This window comes from Pseudophryne corroboree, chromosome 3 (assembly GCF_028390025.1).
Source record: "Pseudophryne corroboree isolate aPseCor3 chromosome 3, aPseCor3.hap2, whole genome shotgun sequence".
In the NCBI taxonomy this organism is placed as follows: domain Eukaryota; kingdom Metazoa; phylum Chordata; class Amphibia; order Anura; family Myobatrachidae; genus Pseudophryne; species Pseudophryne corroboree.
This window is the reverse complement of record NC_086446.1, coordinates 184,916,501-184,936,725: the sequence shown is the minus strand read 5'-3', so window position 1 is coordinate 184,936,725 and position 20,225 is coordinate 184,916,501. Positions and strand designations below refer to the sequence as shown.

Below are 20,225 nucleotides of genomic sequence, written 5' to 3'. Positions count from 1 at the left end.
CCTACTTGATCTTCCATGAAGATAGAGCTGAGCTCCGGACACGTCAGCAGTTCCTTCCGAAGGTTGTGTCGGCATTTCATATCAACCAACCTATTGTGGTGCCAGTTGCTGCTGACTCCTCAATTTCATCAAAGTCCTTGGATGTTGTAAGGGCTCTGAAAATCTATGTGAAGAGGACTGCTCGTCACAGAAAATCGGACTCTGTTTGTCCTGTATGATCCCATGAAACTTGGGTGTTCTGCTTCTAAGCAGACGATCTCTCGCTGGATCAGGTTAACTATCCAGCATGCGTATTCTACGGCAGGATTGCCGTGTCCTACGTCTGTTAAGGCCCACTCTACTCGTAAGGTGGGGTCTTCCTGGGCGGTTGCCCGGGGTGTCTCGGCTTTACAGCTTTGCCGAGCGGCTACTTGGTCTGGGTCAAACACGTTTGCTAAGTTCTACAAGTTTTATACTTTGGCCGCTGAGGACCTGAAGTTTGGTCAGTCAGTTCTGCAGGAGCCTCCGCGCTCTCCCTCCCGTTCTGGGAGCTTTGGTACATCCCCATGGTACTAATGTGGACCCCAGCATCCTCTAGGACGTAAGAGAAAATAAGATTTTAATTACCTACCGGTAAATCCTTTACTCGTAGTCCGTAGAGGATGCTGGGCGCCCGCCCAGCGCTTCGTGATCCTGCAGTGGTTACTATGTTCAGTACTGCTTAGTTCTTGGTTTAGTACTGTTTTTGTTACTTGGTTAAGTAATATTGGCCCTCATTCCGAGTTGTTCGCTCGCAAGCTGCTTTTAGCAGCATTGCACACGCTAAGCCGCCGCCTACTGGGAGTGAATCTTAGCTTAGCAAAATTGCGAACGAAAGATTCTCAAAATTGCGAATAGAAATTTCTTTGCAGTTTCTGAGTAGCTCGGGATTTACTCTGCCACTGCGATCAGTTCAGTCAGTTTCGTTCCTGGTTTGACGTCACAAACACACCCAGCGTTCGCCCAGGTACTCCCCCGTTTCTCCAGCCACTCCCGCGTTTTTCCCAGAAACGGCAGCGTTTTTTCACACACTCCCATAAAACGGCCAGTTTCCGCCCAGAAACACCCACTTCCTGTCAATCACATTACCATCACCAGAACGAAGAAAAAACCTCGTAATGCCGTGAGTAAAATACCAAACTTCTTAGCAAATTTACTTGGCACAGTCGCAGTGCGAACATTGCGCATGCGCAATTAGCGGAAAATCGCTGTGATGCAAAGAAAATTACCGAGCGAACAACTCGGAATGACCACCATTGTTCAGCCGTTGCTGATATTTCAAGCTAGTTAGCTTGGTTTGCCTTGTATGTGTGAGCTGGTGTGAATCTCGCCACTAGCTGTGTAAAATCCTCTCAAAGTTGTCAGTCTCCTCGGGCACAGTTTCTAGACTGAGTCTGGTAGGAGGGGCATAGAGGGAGGAGCCAGCCCACACTCTCAAACTCTTAAAATGCCAGTGGCTCCTTGTGGACCCGTCTATACCCCATGGTACTAATGTGGACCCCAGCATCCTCTACGGACTATGAGAAAAGGATTTACCGGTAGGTAATTAAAATGCTATTTTTTTCCTATTCTCCAGAGGAAAATGAAAATATGAGAGCAACCTTTTAGGGATCTGAAACTTCTTATCAGGAATAACCCATGGTACTTCAAACAGGGTATTCAATACCTTTGACACAGGTAAAGTAACTGAGGACTTCTTTTTTTACATTACATTTTTACACTCCTCTGACACCTTAACAGGAATGTGCAGAACATCTCTGTTAGCCTCTATAAGAGCCTCTATTCCCTGTGACAGACCTGCGTCCCCCCCCCCCCTTCTGAGTCCACCTCCCCCTCCTCCATGTCTAACCTGTCAGCGTCAGACTGCAGAATATGGTCCAGACATCGCTTTTGTGGACAAATGGGAGGTGATTGAGATGCTATTTTGGGTACTGAGTCTCTGTTCATAAACTCATCCACAGTCTGTTTTAAGTATTGCATCTTTCTCATTGCGGGATAATTTTGTAGAAAAAGTTGAGATCATTCCCTTAAGAGAATTAACCCATTCCGGTTCAGCCCCGCTATTCTGTGAACCCTGAGTACCCAGTAGTGAGTCTCCTGGTGAAGAGGAACACTCCGCTGTACAAGAGTCACACTCTTTGCCTGACATAATGTAAATGTGACAGCACACACAGGAAAAGGTTAAGCACAATTAACCCACAAAGTGCCCTTCAGGGAAACACAGAGTTGTTTGGAGGCAGCCCCCACCGCACCCTTACCGATAATGCCAAGCTTAGCCGGGTCGCAGACTAAGTACCCTGATAGGGGACTTAGAGGTCTATTTACTAAGCCTTGGATGGAAATAAAGTGGACAGAAATAAAGTACCAGCCAATCAGCTCCTAACTGCCATGTCACAGGCTGTGTTTGAAAAATGACAGTTAGGAGCCGATTGGCTGGTACTTTATCTCCACCAACTTTATCTCCATCTAAGGCTTAGTAAATAGACCCCTTAGTAAACTACTAGTGCCCCCCCCCCCCCCCCCCCCCACTATGACCCCCTGGTACTGCGGAGGTAATTTGGAGTCACACTGGAGGAGCTGCGCGTCCCTGTCAGTCAGCGTCTGTGTCCACTGCAGAGGGAAAATGGCACTGATGAGCTGCTGGATCCTCTCGTAGTCAAGCCCCGCCCCTTCAATGGCGCTCGGTCTTCCCGCTTTTTTTATACTGGCTGAGGAATCTGGTGCTTAAAATTGAGAGAACCGTTTTAAGGCTGTTGTGCCAGTATGGGTACTGTGTCCGGAGACGCATTCCGCCCCTCATGACGCCATAATGGCTGATGCCCCGCTTGCTGGGACGCCTGCTCAGTACTCACCACTCTTCATTCTCCTGGCTCTGTTAGGGGTGGCGGCTTGCTGCAGGAATGTACGCCTGCCATGGTTGGGCTTGCGAATAGTTCCCTCAGGAGCTCAGTGTCCTGTCAGCAGGGAAAGAGACCATTAACCCTTCAAAAGGTTGGGCCGTTCCCTCCCCCTCCCCCCCCCAAGTGCCCCCTAAGTCCCACGAAGCAGGCAGGCTGGTGCCTACCAGCCCTGCCTGAAAATAACAAACAGAGAAAATAAATGCAGAAAACTCTTCAGGAGCTTCCTTCAGCGTGACCGGCTCCTCCGGGGACACATTTTCTAAACTGAGTCTGGTAGGAGGGGCATAAAGGGAGGAGCCAGCCCACACTATCAAATTCTTAAAGTGCCCATGACTCCTAGTAGACCCGTCTATACCCCATGGTGCTAAATGGACCCCAGTATCCTCTAGAACGTAAGAGAAAATAGATTTACAGTCAGGGGCTGATTGGGATGGAAAACCAGCCAGGGAAATTTAGGGATGCAGCCCTAATTGGGGGCAGGGTCTCTTGAGGGGATGGGGTCTGTCAAGGGGAGCTGTAGTCTAATTTTCAGGGCAGTGGGGGCCAAAAACGGATGCCTCCCTGTAGGCAAGCATGACACACACAGAAGCCCACATGCAAGTCTCACAAACACACACACACACACACACACACACACACACACACACACACACACATACACACGAAGAAGCCCACATGCACGTCTCACACACACACACAAAAGCTTACATACACACAAAGAGAAGCCCATATGCAAGTCACTCAATTTATATATATATATATATATATATATTTGTGTGTATATATATATATATATATATATATATGTGTGTGTATATATATATACACACACACACACACACACACACACACACACACACACACACACACACACACACACACACACACATGGAAGTCACACACACCACACATGTAAGACAGACACAGAAGTTCACATGCAAGTTACACAACACACATGTAAGACACACACAGAAGTTCATATGCAAGTTATACACAGACAGTCATACACGTTTCCCTCCACTCTATCTTACAGCACTGTACCATAAAACCAGCAGAGTACACTCTCACTGGCTGGGCTTGGCATGGATCAGCATCAGCTTCTCCTCTTTCTCTCCTTGACATAAGCAGCAATGCGGGGCCTGAGTCCTATGTAGCCACGCCCCCTGCTGAGTCCCTTGTAGCCAGCCAGCCACGCCCCCTGCTGGATCCCCAAGTGACGATGCTGCTTCTCCCGGGTAGCGGCTTCCTTCCAGCCGGCAGTGTGAAAGCCGGTTGAGGCTAGATCCAAGTGGCCTAAGGGCTGTAACACACACTCCGGTTTTTCCCGGATGGCAAAAAGCCGGACAAACTTTGTCCGGCTTTTTGCCATCCGGGAGAAACCGGCAGTGTCTGGCACACAGGACGGCTTTGAGCCGCGTGTGATGCTGTGCGCATGCGCAGCATCAGACACGGCTTCAGAAAAAAACGTTGTGTGTGAAAGCTCCCCTTCACACACATGGTTTACTGGCTCCAAAGACGGCCCGGCGGCCACCCGGCCGCCGGACCTTCCAGTGGTGAGACCCGGCTGCAACCCGGCAGCCGGGCCGAGGCCGTGCAGTGTGAAGGGACCCTAGCCCTCACACTGTTAACTACAATGCCGGCACGGGAAAAAGCCGTCCGGCTTTTTCCCGGCCGGCAAAAGCCGGGTAGTGTGTTTCAGCACTAAGGGACCTTTTCCGTCAGGGGGAGGAGCCACGACACAAGGGGGAGGAGCTAGGCTAGCGGGACAGTTGCTCTACTATCCCCGCCACCAACTATTACCTTTAGTAATTAGCCCGAAGCCCGAAGCGTGGCGAGCGTACTTTTCGGGTACCCTGTTCGGCCGTAGCTCCTCCCCCTGGTGACGTGTCTCCTGCCCTAGGTACGTCACAAGGTCCCTTCTCCCACTCCGATATAGAACCAACCGTGAAAGCCGGCCTGGGTGACAGCGTGAAGCGGACGGCTGAGGGGACTAAAGGACCGGCCTACCGGTATTTCGCCCCGCTGTCCCAGCATGCCAATCCGCCCGTTTACAGTACACTGCAGTATGTTGCTCAGAGATTGGTCAAATGTTTTAGTTTTTTTTATATGTTTTTTTGTGTGTATGTTTCCATTTAGTTTTCTGAACATCTGAAGGCAAAATTGTTTTACATAAGGTTGTTAGCTGGTCAGGTCACACAAATGAGGCCATGTTTTGTGGTGAACCATGAACATTCATGTACAGGCCACTGAACATGCATTATGGGCCTTATTCATGTTGCAGCGCGACCGCAATTTGCCCGGCCAATGTGATTGGATTGCATTCACGGGTCGGCGTTGCAAGGGCGGGTTGATACGAACGGGGGCGGGTCAGTACCATTTTCGGGGCAGCTGCGTGACGTCACACTTAGCTGCTCCAAAGGAAAACATGGCGGTGGCCGCAACCCCTGAGCATGACGTTCAGCGATTAATCTATCACGCAAAAAGCTTTATGCAAGAGATTATTCACTGGGACTTTATTGCTCAGTTGCATGACAAAGTCACACTACAAAGTGATTAAAAATAGTTTGATTACTAAATTACACAAAATTACTAAAATCAGTTAGCCCTTTTACAGTAGACTACCCCCATTTTAAAGTGCCAGAAAAGTCTAAATAATGTCTTGCTCTCTACGGCCATGCAAGTCGTCTGCTTATCCAATTTCTAGAGAAAAAGGCTGACACTTTCTTTTATGCCATATATACAGTATACAGTATATGCACATAGCATCAGAATGTGACATAACTGACCCACTGCCTGGTAATGAGGACAATCTGCGCTCACGCTGAAAACACTTTGCACACCGTCATATCTATACCTCAGAGGCTTGCATAAGCACATTATCATTAAGGTAGTGTCATTAGCTTGTTGCTAATCACTACCTTAATTGACTAGTGTATCTAATTATAAGGATTTAATTGCTTCCAAAACCAAAAACAAGTGCATTGTTTGCACAGGTCCCGGACCCCTTATATAATTTGTAAACAAGGTCAGTCCCACTGAGAACATACACCAAGATTGGAGACAGTACTTAAATTGCCATAGTCTTCCTTCTAGCACAGTGCTTGTCTTATTCCATATTGGGGAACATACAACGTGGAACTCCCAGAAACACGTCACTCAGGCACTAGTAAAGTGATCCAATCTCTCTCGGATAAAGAGCACTCCTTGTAAAAACTCTCTGTGGTGGTTATTATTACAGCGGCACAGGGGACCGATTCCACAGGCTCATTTATTGGAGTTTAATAGATTAAAAGTCCAAATTGAGTCTCACAAAATCACCCTAATCAAGTTCTAATCTGCATAATTTTCCCATAAGCAGCAACAGGGAATTGCAAGAATTTATACATGTATGTATCATTTCTTATGGAGTTAACCCTTTAGGAATATTATGCCTACAGTTTTTATCAGGTAACCCCTGGAGGTGTGATTTAACTGGATTTTTGTTAATATTCAAAGAGGTTAGGAAATAACATAAAGGAAAGTATATGACTAAATAGTTTTACAGTGAACGGAGCACTACTGAAAGTATAACATACAATCCTCCAATATATGTTATATACCGGAATAAGAATGTCTCATACATAGGACTGTCCCTCTGCTGATTGAATGCACAGACATATATACAGTAGAAAACATAATTCCCTCTTATAAGAACCTGTTTGATTTGTTTTTCTTATGGCATATTTATTTATGTCTTTCTAAAAAGTATCAAAAAGTGGAAATGGTGGTCCAGGGGCTGAGAGTAGCTGGCACACAGCCGATAGTTGTGTACAAACTAGAGTGGATGCTCATATGGTTGTATATTGGCTTTTTCACAGATCTCTCTTTTTTTTGTGTCTCAGTGGAAATTGCTTTATACCAATATTAATAATTTACTGGTTCATATTTATATATTTGAAATGCATGGGTAAATATTGAATGTGAGAAAGCATAATTGTAGTCATAATGAGGCAACGCAACCACTGTAGTAGTGATAAGTGCTAAAAGTGGTCCTGGAGAGGTGGTGGAACTCATTTCCCATGCCACCTAACACCCCCTTCCCCACTCATTAGGCAAAGCCAGTGCTGGGGTGTTCGACGACGCCTGCAAACTATAAAGTCGTGCCCTACCTCACATACTCTCCAGAAGAACAATATGCGCCGAAGGTGCACGCCATTAAAAAAGGGTGTGGTCTCACAAGGAAGAGGTGTGGCTATACATCAGTACCCATAATTGAAATTACACTGACAAAGTGCCCCTTACACACATAATAACTAACACAGTAGTAGCGCCCCTTACACACATAATGATCATCACAGTAGTAGTGCCCACACAACACATAATGCCCACCTCTCCCTGCGTGCTGCCCTCTCGCCCTCCGGCTCACTTACCTGCAGGAGTCAAGAGGAAACAGCACATCACCGAGCTACTGCAGTTCTCAAAGCCCCATGGGAACCACCGGGCCAAAGTTACATGCGGCTGGGTACTGGGGGAGATCCTTCCTGCCATGGCTTTAAGGCTGCGGGCATTACTGTATTGCTGTTGGCTGTGGGCCCTTATTACCGTGGAGCCCTTGGAAGAGCCAGCAGATATAAGTGGCAGTGTGATGGCATCACTGACTGTGACGACCATTTCATTCTAGCTGCTGCAGCTAGAATGAGTACGAGGATTGGAGGAGGTAAGTCACTGCTGCCTTTAGTTACCACCCGCCCATCACATCTATTCATATGGGTGGCACCAGCGGGATCGGCACACAGCGGGGCAGCCAAGGACTCCTGACTGATGCTGCCGGGCAAGATGGGTGAATGTAGGCAGCTCCAATTTCATGTGATAGAATGCAGTTCTGCCCTGTTCTGGCCCACTTTAACCTCTGGTATTGATGATTATGTGGATTACATTGTTGGTAGTATACGCATAGTATGAGGACGCAGCTGCTCACGTATATTCTGCAGATATTTGTAGTCCGTACTATGGGGGTAATTCAGATCTAAATTTAGCACATCTACAATCAGTTTCTCATACATGCAGGGGGACGCCCAGCACAGGGCTAGTCCGCCCCGCATGTCTGTCTCTTCCCCCCCCCCCCCCCGCCCATCCCACAGGTGCAAATGGTGTTCTAACGCTGTTGGCATACCCCCTTCTACCCCGCGACCGCCTCTGCCTGTCAATCAGGCAGAGGTGATCGCAGCCCTGAGTTCCCACTTGGCTCCCGGGGTATCCGCAAAGGGCTTCAGACTGCGATCGCTGATTTAGGCCCAATGAGTACAAAGTGCAAGCATCAAATTAGCTGATGAGTTTAAAGGCAGTTACTGCTGCTTTCACCAGTACTACAGGAAGTGTGAAAGCTTTGATCTAGTAATGCTGAATCTTAAATATTATTTTATTTTTCCCATCGCCTAGGGCAAATTGAGCCTAGTCTAATTTTATAATATTTATACCATAACTAGGTTAATGAATACTTGTGTAAGTCATTGAACTACTCTTGCTGTACTGCCATTTCAAAGCTTTAAGATTGATCATTGTAATCAGAGCCGGCCCTAGGTATAGGCAAACTAGGCAATTGCCTATGGCATCTGGTATGCCTAGGGGCATCAGCAGCTTCTGCTGATTAAAATGATATACAGCATGCCTATATTCTGTGTGTAGCATTTTGTATGCAGATACAGCCACAGTCGCACACAGTATATAGGCATGCCACATATCATTTTAATCAGCAGAAGCTGCTTGTGTATCCTAGCCACATAGCAATGCAAATAAGATGCATTTTCATAAAAAATAGGCACCCGACGTTAGCAGAGCTGCCAGTTGACTCACGCTGGGAACTACATGTGTCATTATGTGTATAAGGGCATTAATAATGTGTAACATATGTGTAAGGGGCACTATGTGTGTCATTGTGTGTATAAGGGCACTAATAATGTGCGGCATATGTGTAAGGCCAAATGTGCACACTGTTCTTATTTAAATTACAGGGGGTAGGAAAACAAAAAAAAGGACTGCTATGGGTGGGGGGTGATGGTGCTGGGAAAGGGGTGCAGGGTCAGAGGCGGAACTAGCGGTGGTGCTAGGGGGCACCAGCCAAAATCTTGCCTAGGGCATCATATTGGTTAGGGCCAGCTCTGATTGTAATGTTTGATTTTTTTATCTCTACATCTCCAAGAAACAGATGTCTGTCAAGATGTTTGCTTCATGAGGCACATATAACTAAATAAACCTGTATCATTATGCTTAAGAACTTTAAGAATGTAAAACATTTAAAAACTCCTTAAAGCAACAAACATTTCACCAAAACGTACGTGTCATGTTATAATATGAGGCGGCCACCAGAGGGCAGTATGATTTTAAACATAGCTCTTTCTGAATGACTCCTGTGTAACAAATACTGTACAAATGTCACTCACCCCTTCCAATTCTTCAAGTACGCTAAATACCTTGCAGACAGTTTTGAGCCATTTTTTAAACGTGTGACTATATCAGAAAGCTGCAATAGCATTCGTATCATTGAATCGGATAACTTTCTTTTCTGCCTTATTTGTCAGGCTTGGACCTTGTTTTTAAGGTGGTACAGTAGGTACATCTACACTTTAGAAAAAACAAACCCATCAAGATATTTTCTGTGTTTTAAGTTGACCTACACCAGTATGAATATCAACACTTTGACACTGAGGGCTTACAGCTTTAAATGGCATCACTTTGCTGCAGCCTTGTTAGCTATCCTGAGATTGGAGTGGCTGTGATTTCTCCTCCCAGCTGTGCTTTTAGCATTCAGCGTTTCATGATAGATGTGTTTGTGCAAGGCCCTGCATTATACATGTGCCATCACTCACTGGAGGTACAGGCTTGTCACATAGCAGGGAAATCATGGCCCTCATACTTGGCACAGCTTCACACACTTGTCACTATTTGTTTTTGAGAGCTGAGATTTAAAGCTTTATTCTGATGTGTCTGTAAATAAATGTGTGTTTGTACAGTATATATATATATATATATATATATATATATATACTGTGTGTATATACGGTCCAAGGCAGGTTTAAGATTTGCGAGTACCCCAGGTCATCTTCCATTAAAACAAAGTTCAGCATAATATAATAAGTAACGGAAAGTACAGTATACAAAATAACACAGAGGTTGCACTCTGATATACGGTATAAATGTTTTATTATTATTATTATCCTTTATTTATATGGCGCCACAAGGGTTCCGCGGCGCCCAATTACAGAGTACATAAACAAATTATCAAAACAGGAAAACAGCAACTTACAGTTGACGACAATATAGGACAAGTACAGGGTAAATAAACATAGTTACATCAGCAGATGACACTGGAATAAGAATCAGGTGGCAGAAGACTGCTGGATTTGGGGCAGTTGAAGCTTATTAAAGTAAGAGAGAGGATAAGCACATGAGGGAAGAGGGCCCTGCTCGTGAGAGCTTACCTCAATGAGTTTTATCATATGCAACCAGTTTTAAAACTCGTTGTGTATGATAAATGGTGCGCCAATCAATCAGCTCGCAATCCGTTTGGAGCTGATTCACTGGAGCATACACAATGAGTTTTAAAACTCTTTGCATATGATAATACTTGTTGATAAATCAGTTTTTTTATATTTTAAAACATCACTTTCTCTGACGTCCTAAGTGGATGCTGGGGACTCCGTCAGGACCATGGGGATTAGCGGCTCCGCAGGAGACAGGGCACAAAAGTAAAAGCTTTAGGATCAGGTGGTGTGCACTGGCTCCTCCCCCTATGACCCTCCTCCAAGCCTCAGTTAGATTTTTGTGCCCGGCCGAGAAGGGTGCAATCTAGGTGGCTCTCCTAAAGAGCTGCTTAGAGTAAAAGTTTTGTTAGGTTTTTTATTTTCAGTGAGTCCTGCTGGCAACAGGCTCACTGCTACGAGGGACTTAGGGGAGAAGAAGTGAACTCACCTGCGTGCAGGATGGATTGGCTTCTTAGGCTACTGGACACCATTAGCTCCAGAGGGATCGAACACAGGCCCAGCCATGGAGTCCGGTCCCAGAGCCGCGCCGCCGACCCCCTTGCAGATGCCGAAGAGTGAAGAGGTCCAGAAACCGGCGGCAGAAGACTTTTCAGTCTTCATGAGGTAGCGCACAGCACTGCAGCTGTGCGCCATTGTTGTCAGCACACTTCACACCAGCGGTCACTGAGGGTGCAGGGCGCTGGGGGGGGCGCCCTGGGCAGCAATGAAATACCTATACTGGCTAAAAGATACATCACATATAGCCCCTGGGGCTATATGGATGTATTTAACCCCTGCCAGGTCTCAAAAAAACGGGAGAAGAAGCCCGCCGAAAAGGGGGCGGAGCCTATTCTCCTCAGCACACAGCGCCATTTTCCCTCACAGAAATGCTGGTGGGAAGGCTCCCAGGCTCTCCCCTGCACTGCACTACAGAAACAGGGTTAAAACAGAGAGGGGGGGCACTTATTTGGCGATATGATTATATATATTAAGATGCTATAAGGGAAAAACACTTATATAAAGGTTGTCCCTGTATAATTATAGCGTTTTGGTGTGTGCTGGCAAACTCTCCCTCTGTCTCCCCAAAGGGCTAGTGGGGTCCTGTCCTCTATCAGAGCATTCCCTGTGTGTGTGCTGTGTGTCGGTACGTGTGTGTCGACATGTATGAGGACGATGTTGGTGAGGAGGCGGAGCAATTGCCTGAAATGGTGATGTCACTCTCTAGGGAGTCGACACCGGAATGGATGGCTTATTTAGGGAATTACGTGATAATGTCAACACGCTGCAAGGTCGGTTGACGACATGAGACGGCCGGCAAACCAATTAGTACCTGTCCAGGCGTCTCAAACACCGTCAGGGGCTTTAAAACGCCCATTTACCTCAGTCGGTCGACACAGACACAGACACGGACACTGACTCCAGTGTCGACGGTGAAGAAACAAACGTATTTTCCATTTGGGCCACACGTTACATGTTAAGGGCAATGAAGGAGGTGTTACATATTTCTGATACTACAAGTACCACAAAAGAGGGTATTATGTGGGGTGTGAAAAAACTACCTGTAGTTTTTCCTGAATCAGATAAATTAAATGAAGTGTGTGATGATGCGTGGGTTTTCCCCGATAGAAAATTATTGGCGTTATACCCTTTCCCGCCAGAAGTTAGGGCGCGTTGGGAAACACCCCTTAGGGTGGATAAGGCGCTCACACGCTTATCAAAACAAGTGGCGTTACCGTCTCCAGATACGGCCGCCCTCAAGGAGCCAGCTGATAGGAGGCTGGAAAATATCCTAAAAAGTATATACACACATACTGGTGTTATACTGCGACCAGCGATCGCCTCAGCCTGGATGTGCAGCGCTGGGGTGGCTTGGTCGGATTCCCTGACTGAAAATATTGATACCCTTGACAGGGACAGTATTTTATTGACTATAGAGCATTTAAAGGATGCATTTCTATATATGCGAGATGCACAGAGGGATATTTGCACTCTGGCATCAAGAGTAAGTGCGATGTCCATATCTGCCAGAAGATGTTTATGGACACGACAGTGGTCAGGTGATGCAGATTCCAAACGGCACATGGAAGTATTGCCGTATAAAGGGGAGGAGTTATTTGGGGTCGGTCCATCGGACCTGGTGGCCACGGCAACAGCTGGAAAATCCACCTTTTTTACCCCAAGTCACATCTCAGCAGAAAAAGACACCGTCTTTTCAGCCTCAGTCCTTTCGTCCCCATAAGGGCAAGCAGGCAAAAGGCCAGTCATATCTGCCCAGGGATAGAGGAAAGGGAAGAAGACTGCAGCAGGCAGCCCATTCCCAGGAACAGAAGCCCTCCACCGCTTTTGCCAAGTCCTCAGCATGACGCTGGGGCCGTACAAGCGGACTCAGCTGCGGTGGGGGGTCGTCTCAAGAGTTTCAGCGCGCAGTGGGCTCACTCGCAAGTGGACCCCTGGATCCTACAAGTAGTATCCCAGGGGTACAGATTGGAAGTTCGAGACGTCTCCCCCTCGCAGGTTCCTGAAGTCTGCTTTACCAACGTCTCCCTCCGACAGGGAGGCAGTATTGGAAACAATTCACAAGCTGTATTCCCAGCAGGTGATAATCAAAGTACCCCTCCTACAACAAGGAAAGGGGTATTATTCCACACTATATTGTGGTACTGAAGCCAGACGGCTCGGTGAGACCTATTCTAAATCTGAAATATTTGAACACTTACATACAAAGGTTCAAATCAAGATGGAGTCACTCAGAGCAGTGATAGCGAACCAGGAAGAAGGGGACTATATGGTGTCCCTGGACATCAAGGATGCTTACCTCCATGTCCCAATTTGCCCTTCTCACCAAGGGTACCTCAGGTTCGTGGTACAAAACTGTCACTATCAGTTTCAGACGCTGCCGTTTGGATTGTCCACGGCACCCCGGGTCTTTACCAAGGTAATGGCCGAAATGATGATTCTTCTTCAAAGAAAAGGCGTCTTAATTATCCCTTACTTGGACGATCTCCTGATAAGGGCAAGGTCCAGAGAACAGTTGGAGGTCGGAGTAGCACTATCTCAAGTAGTTCTACGACAGCACGGGTGGATTCTAAATATTCCAAAATCGCAGCTGTCTCCGACGACACGTCTGCTGTTCCTAGGGATGATTCTGGACACAGTCCAGAAAAAGGTGTTTCTCCCGGAGGAGAAAGCCAGGGAGTTATCCGAGCTAGTCAGGAACCTCCTAAAACCAGGAAAAGTGTCAGTGCATCATTGCACAAGGGTCCTGGGAAAAATGGTGGCTTCTTACGAAGCGATTCCATTCGGCAGATTTCACGCAAGAACTTTTCAGTGGGATCTGCTGGAAAAATGGTCCGGATCGCATCTTCAGATGCATCAGCGGATAACCCTGTCTCCAAGGACAAGGGTGTCTCTTCTGTGGTGGCTGCAGAGTGCTCATCTACTAAAGGGCCACAGATTCGGCATTCAGGACTGGGTCCTGGTGACCACGGATGCCAGCCTGAACGGCTGGGGAGCAGTCACACAAGGAAAAAATTTCCAGGGAGTGTGATCAAGTCTGTAGACTTCTCTCCACATAAATATACTGGAGCTAAGAGCAATTTACAATGCTCTAAGCTTAGCAAGACCTCTGCTTCAAGGTCAGCCGGTATTGATCCAGTGGGACAACATCACGGCAGTCGCCCACGTAAACAGACTGGGCGGCACAAGAAGCAGGAGGGCAATGGCAGAAACTGCAAGGATTCTTCGCTGGGCGGAAAATCATGTGTTAGCACTGTCAGCAGTGTTCATTCCGGGAGTGGACAACTGGGAAGCAGACTTCCTCAGCACGACCTCCACCTGGGAGAGTGGGGACTTCATCGGGAAGTCTTCCACATGATTGTGAACCGTTGGGAAAGACCAAAGGTGGACATGATGGCGTCCCGCCTGAACAAAAAACTGGACAGGTATTGCGCCAGGTCAAGAGACCCTCAGGCAATAGCTGTGGACGTTCTGGTAACACCGTGGGTGTACCAGTCGGTGTATGTGTTCCCTCCTCTGCTTCTCATACCTAAGGTACTGAGAATTATAAGACGTAGAGGAGTAAGAACTATACTCGTGGCTCCGGATTGGCCAAGAAGGACTTGGTACCCGGAACTTCAAGAGATGCTCACAGAGGACTCATGGCCTCTGCCGCTAAGAAGGGACTTGCTTCAGCAAGTACCATGTCTGTTCCAAGACTTACCGCGGCTGCGTTTGACGGCATGGCGGTTGAACGCCGGATCCTAAGGGAAAAAGGCATTCCGGAAGAGGTCATTCCTACCCTGGTCAAAGCCAGGAAGGAGGTGACCGCACAACATTATCACCACATGTGGCAAAAATATGTTGCGTGGTGTGAGGCCAGGAAGGCCCCACGAAGAAATTTCAACTCGGTCGATTCCTGCATTTCCTGCAAACAGGAGTGTCTATGGGCCTCAAATTGGGGTCCATTAAGGTTCAAATTTCGGCCCTGTCGATTTTCTTCCAGAAAGAATTGGCTTCAGTTCCTGAAGTCCAGAAGTTTGTCAAGGGAGTACTGCATATACAACCCCCTTTTGTGCCTCCAGTGGCACTGTGGGATCTCAACGTAGTTCTGGGATTCCTCAAATCACATTGGTTTAAACCGCTCAAATCTGTGGATTTGAAATATTTCACATGGAAAGTGACCATGATGTTGGCCCTGGCCTCGGCCAGGCGAGTGTCAGAATTGGCGGCTTTGTCTCACAAAAGCCCATATCTGATTGTCCATTCGGACAGGGCAGAGCTGCGGACTCGTCCCCAGTTTCTCCCTAAGGTGGTGTCAGCGTTTCACCTGAACCAGCTTATTGTGGTACCTGCGGCTACTAGGGACTTGGAGGACTCCAAGTGGCTAGATGTTGTCAGGGCCCTGAAAATATAGGTTTCCAGGACGGCTGGAGTCAGGAAAACTGACTTGCTGTTATCCTGTATGCACCCAACAAACTGGGTGCTCTTGCTTCTAAGCAGACGATTGCTAGTTGGATGTGTAGTACAATTCAGCTTGCACATTCTGTGGCAGGCCTGCCACAGCCAAAATATGTAAATGCCCATTCCACAAGGAAGGTGGGCTCATCTTGGGCGGCTGCCCGAGGGGTCTCGGCTTTACAACTTTGCCGAGCTGCTACTTGGTCAGGGGCACACCCTGGCTGAGGAGGACCTGGAGTTCTCTCACTCGGTGCTGCAGAGTCATCCGCACTCTCCCGCCCGTTTGGGAGCTTTGGTATAATCCCCATGGTCCTGACGGAGTCCCCAGCATCCACTTAGGACGTCAGAGAAAATAAGAATTTACTTACCGATAATTCTATTTCTCGTAGTCCGTAGTGGATGCTGGGCGCCCATCCCAAGTGCGGATTGTCTGCAATACTTGTACATAGATATTGTTACAAAAATCGGGTTATTATTGTTGTGAGCCATCTTTTCAGAGGCTCCGCTGTTATCATGCTGTTAACTGGGTTCAGATCACAGGTTGTACAGTGTGATTGGTGTGGCTGGTATGAGTCTTACCCGGGATTCAAAATCCTTCCTTATTGTGTACGCTCGTCCGGGCACAGTATCCTAACTGAGGCTTGGAGGAGGGTCATAGGGGGAGGAGCCAGTGCACACCACCTGATCCTAAAGCTTTTACTTTTGTGCCCTGTCTCCTGCGGAGCCGCTAATCCCCATGGTCCTGACGGAGTCCCCAGCATCCACTACGGACTACGAGAAATAGAATTATCGGTAAGTAAATTCTTATTTTATGTACCAACAATGCATGTAACTTTTAGTATTTTTTAGTTTTCATGCTATTGATGTTCTGCCTTGTCATACCTCTCTGCAAACAGCTCGTGCCCTGCCATGAGAAGGGTGGACATGCTGCATGGCTGTGGTTCTAATTGGTGGGGCCACGGTACCAGTGATTCTGTAGTCCCAGTGGCAGACCTACATTTTTGGCCCCTGAAACTTGAACTGTTATGGGGCCCCTTTGCAACCAGCAACAATAGAGCACCATCCAACAAGGTCTAGATGATTTCTAACACATATGGGGTATAAAATTTTCCCCGATAAAAACGGGGTATTATCACGATTTTTGCCCGATAGTCCACTTTGGCACTTTCAATTATACCCTTTTATTTTAGTGCAAAAAATACTCTGTTGTCATGCAAAAATACATCGGATCCGGGATAAGTTCCCGCACCTGTGTGTTTTCGGGGGGATGGGGTGATGCGGCTGATAGGGCTGGTTATCTCGGATTTTGCTTCATCTGTCTCAGGCAGGCAAAACAAAATCCCTGATGACTGCCCGTATCAAGGACAGTTGAATAGCCCCGGGCAAGTCAATTGCCACAGCTAATTGAATTCCAGCCTTCTCCTGTAAAAACTATACATATACTGTGATTTGCTACTTTGCTTTTCTAAAATATGTCCAAAATAAAATTGACAAAAGATCTATTGCAATGTGTTTATTCTCCTTCTAAGGTTTTACACCACCTGGGATGGATCGATCGTCCCCTGATAACAGTCCAGTACATGGTCTAGCAAGGCAGCCATCTATTACCACAGGAGCCAACATTCCCATCATTACTGAGCTTGGTAAGCAACACTGTTGTTTATATTGAAGCGTACAGAGATTTAGTATGAATTGTAGATATTGTGTATTTAAAATGTAATACAGTATACATGTGAAGTTTATGTTAATACTTTTAACAGTACAAATAGATCAGCAAAGTAAATCTTCTATAAATATACTGAGTGAAAGAGAGTATCACCAATTTGGTGTAATTCAGTGTCCACTTTCTTAAGGGGGGTATACACGGGAGAGATGTGTGCTGAGCGATGCGGGGGGAGGACGGGGGCCACTCACTTCACCCAGCGGGTGAAGTGAGTGACCCGCTAGATTGGCCTGCATGCAGGCTCAATCTAGCAGCGGCGATAGCGATGTGCGGGGCCGCGCATCACTATCGCTGAGGGGGCTACACACGAGTGATCTGTGCTTAAAATCTAAGCAATCTAGTCAGATTGCTTAGATTTTAAGCATGGATCTCTCTGTGAGTACCCCCCTTTAGGCACACTTTCTAGTACTGGATATAGTCCTTGTTTGTGTCCAGAGTAGCCTTATTTCTTTGTGGCATGAATTCAACAAGGGAACTGTAAGAATTAATTAGAGGTTCTGACTTGTGTTAGCAATTGCTGCAGATTTGTCAGCTGCAGTCATGCTGCTAATCTCTCGTTCCACCACATCCCAAAGGTGCTCTATTGGATTGAGATTTGATGCTGTGGAGGTCATTGGAGTACACTGTACTGTAATGTTTGTAAAACCAGCTTGTTGTGTGCTTTGTGACATGGTATTTAAGGGACCTAATATGTGCCAAGAAAGCATTATCTACATACCACCACTACTACACAGCTTACCGTTGTCAGAAGGCAGAATGGATCCATGGATTCATGTGGTTTTTTGCAAAATCTGACCCTGCCATTAGAATGTTGCCGCAGAAATCTAAATCCTTAAGAGCAAGCAACAATTGTCCATTTTTTAACAATCCAGTTTTGGTGGGCCCAGTGTAGTTTCAGTTTCTGGTTCTTAGCTGAAAGAATGGAATCCAGCAGGGATAGATCTTAAACAAAATGACAGGGGGTGCACCATGACAGTAGAAGGAGGAAGGGTGTTATTTGGCCACGTGCACTTCTGGTAAAACGGGGCATGGCCTCAAAGGGAATGTTGTTTCAAAATGACAGGGAAAGGGTGATGCCTTAGAGATGCAGAGAGTGATAGGAGAGGGTGATAGGGAAATAAGCAGAGGAGAGGCAGAGGGTAATGGGGAGAGATAGTGGGAGAAGCAGAGGGTAACAGTAAGGGGCATTGGGTGATGCTAGGAAACGTGTAACAGGAGGAGTAGTGGATGACGCCAGGGAATGGGTGTCAGGGGGAGGAAGTGGGTGACAGCAGGGAGAGGCAGCTGGTGACATAGAGGTTCACAGGGAGAGGCAGTGTTAACAGAAGAGGGAGGTAATGGGGAGAGATAGTAGGAGACGGAGCGGCAGTGGGTGAGGGGGAGAGACAGTGAGTGACTTGAAGTGTCAGGGAAATGTAGTGGGTGACAGGGAGAGGCAGTGGGTAGCAGGTAGCACCAGAGGGTAACAAGGAAAGGCAGAGAGAGGCAGGAAGATAGTGGGTGACATGAAAGGCAGTGGGCAACATGCGGTGCCCAGTGGGTGACATGTAGTGCCCATGCTGCTGTCCTAGAAGGTGTCCCCGATGCCACCCTCTAGGTCCCTATAATGGTACTCTTTCATGTACAGCACCCAATACCCTTTACAAGCTGCCACTTACATGCAGCAGAAGAATCCTTTAGATCCCCCCCCTTCTGTGTCCTCTCTGTCTGCGACTCCCAGCACAACCCTCAACTGTAACCCCCCCTCCCCCGTCAGCAGCACCCACAACCAGCGACACTGCCCCTTCCGTCCCCCACCCACAGCACCCTAATCTTGCATGGAGACAGAATGCAGCGGCTGCAGGAACAGGACACTTGCTGAAGTTGAGAATGGAACTTACATAAGAGGCTGCAGGCATGGCTGCAAGGGATATGGGGGAAGAGGACTGCAGGAACAGGACACAGTGACTGTGGGTGAGAGAGGGCTGTGGGGATGGATGTAGGAGTTCAAAGGGTCTGGCACATCCCGAGTCCCAGTGCAGTCCTCTCCTGTCACCACAGACCGGGTATGTTGTAGGCAGCAATTTTACTAGAAAAAAAATTGTCTGAAAATGACAGGGGGGCACTTGCATGGGTACATCCTTTACAGTGGCGTATCTATAATGGGTGCAGTATGTGTGGTGCACACAGGCCCCTGGGTCCAGAGGGGGCCCACACCACACACACTGCACCCATTTCTTCTATACTTACCTTTCCGGCATCCATCAGTGACAGTGTGTGTGCCCCATCCTCTCCCATAGCCGGGTCCCCTTCTCTCTAGATACGCCTCTGCTCCCCTAGATATGCCACTGGAACCCAGTGTTGATTATAGCTCATCCATGTGGCAAAGATGCTATTTAGCATGCCACTGCTGTTTCCTTTCTGCCAAGCTGAACTAGTTTGGCCATTCTCCTTTATGAATTAACAAGAGGTTTTTGATGCAATTTTTAACCACAAAACTGCTGCTCACTTGATAATTTTTTAAAATTCTAGGAGTTCAGTAGTTTTTGGTGAACTCAAACCACCATGATACCAATAATCATTCCACGGTGAAAGTCACTCCAAAAACATTTCTTCTCAGTAGTTTTTGGTGAACTCAAACCACCATGATACCAATAATCATTCCACGGTGAAAGTCACTCCAAAAACATTTCTTCTCAGTAGTTTTTGGTGAACTCAAACCACCATGATACCAATAATCATTCCACAGTGAAAGTCCCTCCAAAAACATTTCTTCCCCAGTGTGCTGTTTGTTCGAAACACCAACTGAACCTTTTCACCATGTCTGCATAGAATGATGCTTGTACGAACACGCAGGAGTACCTAGAAAGTGGCCACCAAGAAGTGTTTATACACTGTAACACACACACACACACACACACACAAACACACACACACACACACACACACACACTTTACAGTTTTATACTTTTTATAACCGGAAGCGTAACTATAGCCACAACAGGTCATGTAACATATGGGGCTAAAGACTAATAGGAAGCATTAATGGACCACTCAGTATGGCTTTATTCAGATAATAAACTAAATCTGCATAGATTAAGAATAAAATATTGTTAATTTGTTGAATTTCATTGAGCTATTTTGAAAACA

At 47.0% G+C, this 20,225-nt stretch overlaps 1 protein-coding gene across 14 annotated transcripts in view; it reads left to right on the top strand.

Annotated features, from left to right (window-relative positions):
• Positions 1 to 20,225, top strand: part of KCNMA1 (potassium calcium-activated channel subfamily M alpha 1) — a 1,046,495-nt gene that overhangs the window by 978,397 nt on the left and 47,873 nt on the right. For all 14 annotated transcript variants that reach the window (XM_063958697.1, XM_063958688.1, XM_063958687.1 and 11 more), the window contains one exon: positions 16,903 to 17,016. In XM_063958697.1, coding sequence (XP_063814767.1) covers positions 16,903 to 17,016 — 114 coding nt within the window. The remainder of the gene's footprint in view (positions 1 to 16,902; positions 17,017 to 20,225) is intronic.